The 10,462-nt window shown below is 30.4% G+C and overlaps 1 protein-coding gene across 1 annotated transcript; it reads left to right on the plus strand.

Annotated features, from left to right (window-relative positions):
• Window positions 1-7,140: 7,140 nt before the first annotated feature.
• Window positions 7,141-8,214, plus strand: HELRODRAFT_159367 (hypothetical protein; the record flags this gene model as incomplete). Its single annotated transcript, XM_009011254.1, has 1 exon — window positions 7,141-8,214. The coding sequence occupies one exon, from the start codon at window positions 7,141-7,143 to the stop codon at window positions 8,212-8,214; it is 1,074 nt and encodes a 357-aa protein (XP_009009502.1).
• Window positions 8,215-10,462: the final 2,248 nt, after the last annotated feature.

Genomic DNA, 10,462 nt, shown 5'->3' on the forward strand with positions numbered 1-10,462 from the left:
TTTTATTTACAAAATGAGCGTAATCACATTATTTTTTTGATTGGTGTTTATAATGTCCTAAAAATTACATATAAAATCATGATTATGTGTTTCATGTTTTGGTAATTTTCATCATGATTAATGTATTGAAAGTGAGAAATGTGAATGAGAATGAGATATGCCATGTGTTTAAGATTTTACATTTTCAAATTTTTTTTTTTATTTGAAAATTTAAAAAATGTTCACCTATTACGAAAAAGTATTCAAATCAGCGAACAAGTTGAGCGTAAGTTTACCAGACGTTTAAGGTATATTTAATGTTTGTGTGCACTGTGTTGCAATGTGCAGTGGCTGGTTGGCTGGCTGGTTGGTTGGTTGGTTGGTTGGTTGGACTTGGAAATGTCTTTTGATGGATGGTTATAATTGTTGGGTGTCCTACAGTTGGTCTCTTTCTGATTTATATTCCATGCTTCGTTCTGTAAGTATGTGTAGGTGTGTAGGTGTGTGTGTTGTGTGTGTGTGTGTGTGTGTGTGTGTGTGTGGAATGTATGTTTTCTTATGTGTATGTAATGTTGTGTGTTTGTTATGTTTGCTTAATGTTGTGTGTTTGTTGTTAGTTGTTTGTGTTCTTTTGTGTGAGATGTTTTAGTTGTTGTTAGGTTATAAGTTGTGTGTTTGTGTGAGGTTTTGTTCAAACGTTTATTCGTGTATTGAATAATTCTTCGCTAATTGATTTTAAATGTTGAGTAAGCGGAACATTTCCATGCTGTTAAATATAACCAAACCTCTTTTGTTAAATAATTATATAACATTTATCATTTCAATACTGCCGATGCGCAGGTATTGTGTTGGAATTTATGAATATTACCATCACAAAACTAACAAGAGACAATTTTTACACACTCGCCAATTGTATCTGCATTCAGTAATTTAAACGCAATCATTTACTTTTGTCATTATAAAGATGTAAGCGCGCACACGCATACACATACACATACACACACACACACACACACACACACACACACACACACACACACACACATTCATATATCCGTGCACATTTAAACCTATAAAGAGCCAGCAAGCTTGTGGTTTCTTCATTAAATCTGAAACTAATGAGAATTGGATTAGTGCTAAAATGAATATTGATCAGGGGATGGATGTTGCATGAAGCCACTAATGTAAGGCTCCCGATATTTGTTTATTTGCACAAATGCTTTGCACAAATGTACATTTATACCAATCCTAGTGCCAATAACCGAACAAATGCATGTATGTATGTATGTATGTATGTATGTATGTATGTATGTATGTATGTATGTATGTATGTATGTATGTATGTATGTGTGTGTGTGTGGGGGGGGGGTGTATGTTTGTACACATACGTGTTTATGTGTTTACGTATATCGAAGTATGTGTTTGTTCGTTTTTCTGCTTGTTTAAATGATTGTATTGACATTTTATCTGTTTGCACATTTCGTTTTCTTGCCAAGTGAATTCAATGATTGTGTTGTTTGCTGTTTTGTGCACAATATATGAATGAAATAGTTGCTTTCATGGTACACAAATTATTTGGTACAAGTTAGAATTAATGTTGAAATGATTATGTTCATCTTCACAAACTCTATCTGGAATGTTTTAAGTTGTTTATATTTCGTCATAACAACAACTTTAGATAAAGTTTTAAATTATTTTCATGAAATTATTTAATACATATTGTTGTAACATTGTTTTTTCAAAGTTCAATTTACATTTTCAAACCAATATCAGTAAAATTATTTTGAATAACTAAAGTTTTGTGTTGTTTCTTGCTGGAAAGATGTAACATTTTTGTTAAAGAAAAAATGAGTCAAACGAATTATCTTTTTCGTTAATTTTCAAAAACTGTTTTATATATGTACACTGTATATGAACAAATCAAACAAAACTGGCAATACGCTTTGTTTCCTTCAGAAGACAGTAGAAAACAAGAATGCAAACAAAAAGTGAACAACGAATCGGGATAGGATTATCATTTAATTGATGATGATGTCAGTCATGTTATGCCATTTGTTTAACAAGTTTTGAGTGTAGAGCGTATGGGAGTTTATGTTGTTGCTGTGTTGTATACAGAAACTATATAACATGTAATAACAGTTAACACAACAACTTTTCCTCGGTTTTTTTGTGCTTGATGCAAATGGTTTAGTTGTTTGTCTCACATTTTTTTAGCAAATGTTTTTTTAACCTAACATTTATTTTCCTAAAAAAATAAATTATCATGAAAATTATTTATTCTCTATTCACTACATGTTTGATATTTTGATAATTAAAAAAATTGTATTTATGTATTTATATATATATACAGTTTTTTTATTTACTTCACGTATGAAAAATTTGTGTTTATACAAACAATGACTGCAATATTCGTAGCATGTTGTCGTTTGTTGAGTTGTGCAGCACCTGAATAAGTTCTTCTGGTTTTGTTTCATTATAAATGACTGGCGTACATCAAATTGCAACTCTAATAAGATTATGAAATTTGAGGCTCCGTGACAAATTTTTCTTAATGTTTTCTCTCTCTCTCTCTCTCTCTCTCTCTCTCTCTCTCTTTATCTGATGGTATTATTGTCAACGCATGGTCTCTTAAATAAAAGCATTTCCTCCTCTTTTGATATTAATTACATTAGTGTAGTTAGACAACTTAAGAAGTTGGCATGTGATGTGATGTGGGAAAAGGATTGAATTATTAGCATCAAAACGTTTAATGGGTTTTATATTTTAAAAGGTTTTTTTGTACAGCTATAAATAAGATTTTGCATTTTATTTATTGAAAAAAGTGTAATTGATTTAATAAAAAATTTTAAGAATAACATTAATAAAACATTTTTACAGATTAAACTTCAATGTTAAATATTAATTAAACAAATTTTTCAATGATTCAATAATAATTACTAAATTATTTATTTTAAAATGTTTAATCATGACAGCAATAATTATATCTAAATCAATTAATAAAATCAAACTACTGTTTAATATTCATAAAATCAATCAAAATTCTTAAACGAATTAAAATGTTGTTAAATTAAAGTTACGTGCCAAATTGAACAAGACATAGGAAAATCAATTAATCAAACTGTATATGATAAACTACTCTCCAATCAATCTAAAAAGTATAATTCTCGGTAGAAACAAAGAATTATATTTCAAGTAACTCTTTATTTCATCAGGAGTTCATGATTTCATTTTAGTTTTTTCTTTCAACGTTTTTTCAACAGTTTAAACTGTATTGTAAATAATTTTAATTTAACTGTTTAATGATTTTTAATTAAAATTCTTGTAGGAAAATTGCCTACGATATAAGTGAATAATATGTACATCAGCGAGATACATAAATTAGGAAAAAAAATTTTTCAAAATAATTATATAATAAAAACAAAGAAACAACAACCACAAATTTGTAAACTAAAGCAATCATTAAAAACTACAACAACTACAACGACAAATGACAAAACAACAAAAATTGAAACAACGGAAACAAAAGGCCTTTCTTACATTAACGTAATAACGCAATTAACGTGACACGCATACACGCTACAAAACTATTGAAACGCAACAAAACGTATGCTTTCTCTTCTAGGAATTTATAACGCGCACCTTTTTATTTCATTTTTTTGCTTTCTTTATGTTATTGTAATAACTGTTGTTGTTGCTGTTAATGTGTTTTTAATGTAAGCGCTGTTGTAGTACTTGACAATTAGCAGGTCTACTTCTTTATGTTATAAAAATCTTTTTGTGTAAATACAATTTTAATAAGAAAAAGAAAAACAAATCCTGAATGCGTTGAATAGAAAAATTATATATTTAGATTTTAAATTTAAGTTGATGATGCGTGATAATGTTGATTGTATAATTGATCCCAACTCAGTACTACCTAACAAGCTTGAAAATTACTTTCTGATAACAAAAACATCATCACGATCATCTTCGTCATCTTCATCGTCGTCATCATCATCAGATGAGTAGATAGAAGCAAGTGCCACTTATTCCAAATTTCAACTTGTAATCAAGCGTCGCATTACTACGAGCTATCTGTTGTCGTTATTCCGGGCAATCCTACCAACCCGCCTAGCCTAACTATTGTTCTCTGACGGGACACATTCGTCATCATCATCATCTTATTCTTCACCATCTCCACATAATTATTATCATCAACATCATCGTCACCGTCATCGTCATTGACATTATAATCTTCGTCATCGGCATTAATTTCATCATCGTCATCATCGTAAATGTCATCATCATCATCATCATTGTCGTAAGCTTTTTTGTCGTCATCATCAGTGTTATATTCTTCACCATCAAGATCATAATCGTCGTCATGCTAGTTTTTTTATCTCAATTGTTTAGAAGAAAATCTAAAAATTTCAAAATTGGATCTCCTAATATGTTTTAATCAGTTTGAATAATTTTTTAACTAAAAATTCTGCTAAAAAATTGTCAAAAACATGGGTAATAACAACATATATGTATGCACAACAGAACTGCGACAACATGCATTGTACCATGAACATAAACGTGTGCGTGTGGATATTGATATTAATATCTTGCCTGCATAATCGCACTCACATGAATTTGCATAGGCAAACATTCTCCAAATCGATGGACGATATTTAACGTTTAAGTAGAGGGGTAAATGTATGGAGTTCATAGAGATGTATTTGGATGGAGCAGTGGTGCAGTATGAAATTTCAAAGAACCGTTTTACATTTTTAACATTTTACATTCAAATTAACGACTGGTCTTATTTATATTGATGTTATTGCATTTGCACGCACACGTACACACGTACATCTCAATTAAATATTAATAATTCAAAATAAATTAAATTTAGATGAATTAATTTAAATAAATATGTGTATGTATTAATATTAGACGATATATTCGACTTTTTTTGACAATTTAATACGAACGCTGCAACAAAAGAACATACATATAGGTGTGTCTATGTAAGCATGGATGTATATATAAGCGATAATGACCTTTCAAACGGAATGCAAGAGCGTATCGAAGTTTGAAATGAAGATGGATGCTGCATTAGAGACCAACAGCATCCCAGGCATATTGTTTGTTCGTTTTTTCGTTCGTCGTCTATCTGTTCGTTCGTTCGTTCGTTCGTTTCGTTTTTGGTGTGTTTGTTCATTCGTTTATCTATTCGATTTCTTTGTGGGCGTTCCTGCTTTGTTTGAATTATTTTTAGTGCTTATTTTACAATTAAATTTATTTTTCATTGAAACTAACTTGAAACTTATTTATCACAATCACCTGAACGACAACTTCCTTTTCATCATCGTTATCATTAGTGACACCATCACCATCTTAAATGTTATCATCATATCAACGTATTTAACAGGGTGACTTTTGTTTAGAAAACTAAGCAGAAGGATTAAGATATTCTGCTGGTTAAATGTTTTATTAGACCATAGAGATTGTCTTTTTGATGGTAGATTGCATTCGGTAGACAATTCATTGCGAGTAAATGTTGCTAAATTGAATTTCATATACGCAAAGCATTTGTAAATTTGTTTGTTTCATAAATAATTTAGAAAAAAATTGGTTTTTAAGCAACCAAAGCTAAAAATTGTCTAAATAACAAAGCAAAATTGATAGAAAAAGTTTCAATGTTGATAGTTTAATAAATATGAATTTTTGGTCTGCAACACTGTGGCAAGTCTTTTCAAGTTTTGACTTTAAAAAAAATAATATTTTTCAATGTTAGTTGTCAATTAAAGTACATGTTTGATTTTGTTTGTTTGGAATAGCAAAGTTTCGAAACTTAATGACACCTAGTGAGCTGCTTGTGTCTAATTGAGCGAGCACGGTTGAAGAAGTTTGGATCTCATACGAATATTTTCTAAAAATTTAATTGTTCATAAGTAAGGTTAAAAATTTGTCTTGATAAAAATTAAATATTTAAAATAATTTTAAGTCAGCACGAGACTGAGTGACAGTCACATAATAATGCGTGGCACCTTTGAAAGTCTTTCATTACTGATTGAATTCATTGGAATTCTGACTTAGTCGGTAGGGCTCCAGTTGCGTCGTGTTGAATATTTTTTGCTGGACGTCTATGTTCTATGAGCGAAAATTCTGCAATCCTTAGGGTTGTGTTGTGTTTGTTGTTGTAGTGAATTATTTCTACCTTCTATATTTATACTCGTATAAATGCAAAATTAGTGAGTGTTGGCACCAAAACTTTAAATACATCTAGATGACAACAACCAAGTTATCAAGAAGGCTTACCATGCTTACCATGCATGTTCAATAAGGAGCAATAAAGATTTACCTGAAAAAAACACAACACAAAAATGATCAATTATACAAATTGTCAAAGGTACTTGACAACGACGTTGAAATAATTCACAACAACAACAACAACAACAACAACAACAATCCACACAATCTAAGGGTTGCAGAATTTATGCTCATCGAACAAAGACGTCCAGCAATAATTGTTCAACAACACGCTACTGGAGCTCTACCGACTAAGTCAGAATTCGAACAAATTCACTTAATGAAGACACTCTTTAACAAATTCACTCAAAACCTATATAAACTGACAGAAAAAACAAAAACCGTATTCAACACTGATATATGATTGTCAAAAAAAGCTTTTAATGTTGGAATATACATGAATATTTAATGGAAAACGCAAAAAATTAATAAAAATTTTGTTTATGAACTGAACAAACTTGATAATGAATTGAAATTCGTCGTACGAAAAGTTGAAAAACTCAATTGCTACTTGAAAACGCATGCAAATGCTATGATATTTTTTATAATACTTTCTATTAGATAGTCTCACCCTAATTTATATATATATAGTATATATATATAGTATATATATAGTATATATATATATATATATATATATATTATATATATATATATACACTGATGATGGCAGTCGATGCCGAAAAGAGCTTTTCTGTAGTAATAACGTTATTGATAATGTTTTGTCAAAAATGTCAAATATTAAATGCTTTTTATTTAACTTTAATAAACTTCATCAAGATGATAAGTCTCGTTAGAAAAATTGAGAAACTCAACTACAAGTTAAATAATGCCGAAGACGCCGTGAATAATGGTATTGAAGTCTAAACCTTGTAGATTATGAACATGGCGGCGAGGTCACTTGTAGTGAATGAATTACTTTATTTTCTAGAAAATAATTGGAATTCGGTTCAAAATGATTCGTTCATTAATAATGTTTCTGAATTTTATTCTCATGACGATATTACTTCAGCAACGAAAGTTCTAAAAAACGAAATTTATACGTTTAAAGCGGATAAAATTGAAAAACCGCCAGCACGTGGAAATATGAAGTCTGACAAATTATTAGAATGTATTTGGTTAATGAAATATTTAAAGGATAACAACTTATGGAACAATTGCCCGATTTTTGTTAGTGCTAAATTGGATAAAATTCCTAAAATTGAAAATTTTTTAACGATAAATTTCGGAAAAATAAGTTGTGAAATAATGTCTACACTAAGTAAACAACAGTTATTGTTAGACAAAGCTATTGAAACTACTGCTGCTAATACTTCGGAAATAAACTTGTTAAAATCTAAATTTAATTTAAATAATGAATGTAAAGTCGTTGAACGTGAAAAAACACAACAAACAGCTTTGAATAATATTAATTTAAAAGATGAAAACAAAAATGTTGTTTTTGAAAGAACACAGCAAGCAATTTTGAATAAACCTCTCTGGTCTGAAATTCTTCAGTCGCCGAGAACTGAAAACGAGGAACCATTTATAACTGCTAACCACAATAAACCCAGGAGTTTCATTATTGGCAATAACACGAAGGACGGTGGTAAAATGCCTCTCTTAGCAGCGACCAAATATGACGTACCCACAAAAAAACCACGAGTGAAAATTATTGGCAAAAAAGTGGTTGAAAATAGTACATTTAAAGCGGACAAACCTCTCATTAAAAAAAGGTATTTTGTCTCAGTAACATCAAAAGTTGCCATAAAAATGATGTCGTTGACTACCTGTCTTCCAATGGTATTAACGTTATATCCTGTTTTCCTGTGCAAAAATCAGTCAACAAGAATTCATCAGTTTCAGCAAATTCGAACGAAGGCGACAATTCAAATAATCACACGTCTGTTGAAAATAGAGAAGAAAAAGAAGCAACAACTTTTAGAGTTTGCATTGCCAGCTAAGATTCAGAGAAGATAAAGGATCCTGAAATCATGCTAGAGCATGTAATAGTTCGTGAATGGCAATTTGATAAGAAAAGGGAAATTTTTCGTGAAAAAACTAACCTTAATGAAAAAAACTTGTAGAGTATTGGATTCTGTCAAAACATTAGTAGCTAAAAATGACACACATGGAAATAAATATGAAAAAGTTACCGATGGTAATGTTATTTTTGTGAGTGATGGTGGGTTGCATGATGATAATGTTGCGGTGCTACTGTTGGGGACGGAGGCTTTGATCTGGTTGGTGAGTCTACTATGGTGCATGATGTTGCGAAGTATACTTGTGATTTTCCAATGAATGACATGCGTGGAAATATGAATGGAAAAAACTTAAGTTCTAATAAAAATTTGGTGAATATTGTTAGAACTGATAACTTTTTTAATACTAATAATGATGAAACATTAGGATTTGACGCTGTGGATATTAAAGCAAATGATGTTTACAAATGTACAGTGAATACTAGTAAATACTGGTGCTGTTGATGCTTCGGCTGTTGGCGAGGTTGTTGTGGGTGACGTTTGTAGTGTGGTGGATATGAGTGGTAATGCTGTGAATGATGTTTGTAGTGTGATCGATATGAGTGGTGATGTTATGGGTGACGTTTGGAGTGGGGTTGAAATGAGTGATGATGTTGTGAGGGATGTTCGTAGTGGGGTTGATATGAGTGAAATTGTCGTGAATAATATTGATGATAATAGTAATGATGAAATTGATATATATGGTCATGAAGATATTGAGTTTGGTTTACAAAATAATGACGACGATGATGTTAATGATAAGATTCTGAATAATTTTTATGACATTGTCGTGGATTTAAATTATGATTTTAGATTTTTAAATTCCTTATCAAATTATTATTCAACTATTGAATTTAATAACTTAATTTGTCATAAATCTGTTATTCATTATGTAAATGTTATACATTTAAACTGTCGCAGTTTTGCCGCGCATTTAAATGATATATCTTTATTCATATGTGGCATGCGTATCCTACCAGCAATTATAGCCTTGAGTGAAACGTGGTTTACAAACAATGAAATTAATAATAGTACGCACATTCAATTTCCAGAGTATATACTTGTATGCAACAACAGAATAAATAAGAAAGGTGGTGGTACAGGATTTTTAATAAACAGAACTATTATTTATTCTAACTTACACAATAGCATTTTATACTCGTCTGATTTTTTTGAATGGTCGGGCATTACAACCAATATAAATGGTAACAAGCATTACTTCTTATGCGTTTACAAACCACCTGATGCCAACATAAATGAATTTATTTTGTCGCTTTCTGACTTTTTATTCAACACATTAAAGCCTGCGTGCAAATCCAAACTATATATCTTGGGGGATTTTAATATAAATCTGGCAGTTAACAATGCTTATTCACGAAACTTTATCAATAGTATGGCTGGTCTTGGATTGTTTTTTTAATCAACCAACCTACAAGAATTACTGATTCAAGCTCTACTGTCATTGACAATATCTTAACTAATGACAACTGTAGTTTGATAAAAGGTATAATTTGTGAGGATATCACTGATCATATGCCTATTTTTGTATGCATTCCGCATAAAAATAATAAATGTAATAATAAATGTAGTAAACGTCCCTTAATCCATACCAGATTAACTGATGAAAAGAATATCCAAGAGGCCAATAGTATGCTGTCTGGCATAAAGTGGCCTGAACTCCAAGACTTTATTGATTTGAATATTGATTATGATAATTTTTTTAGAATTTATATGAACTGTATAGACGTCGCTTGTCCCATGATAAGTCGTAGGGACCGCTTTAGGAAGCCATGGATGAATATAAAATTATATAACTGTTCCATCCATAAAAACACTCTATATAAAAAATATTTATTAAATCCAACGGCTGATAATAAAAAGACATATACTATGTATAGAAATCATTTTACAAAAATTAAACGAACACAAGAAAAACAATTTTTTGAAAATAAGTTCCAAAGTTGTAAAACCATTAAAGAAAAATGGAATACAATCAATAATATTGTCAAACCATGTACTAATAAATCTTATCTCCTTCAAGGGAAACTTGATTTGACGGAAAAAATAGAAACTGTTAACAGCATCGATAAATTTTTTGTTGAAATGGGGCAAAGATTAATTGATGGCTCTACAAACGCTGATTATGTATCACCAAGCAATGCTTGCTATCCTGCATTCCAGATGTGTGACTCAACTCCAGATGAAAT

The sequence above is a fragment of the Helobdella robusta genome (genome assembly GCF_000326865.2).
Source record: "Helobdella robusta unplaced genomic scaffold HELROscaffold_1, whole genome shotgun sequence".
Classification (NCBI taxonomy): domain Eukaryota; kingdom Metazoa; phylum Annelida; class Clitellata; order Rhynchobdellida; family Glossiphoniidae; genus Helobdella; species Helobdella robusta.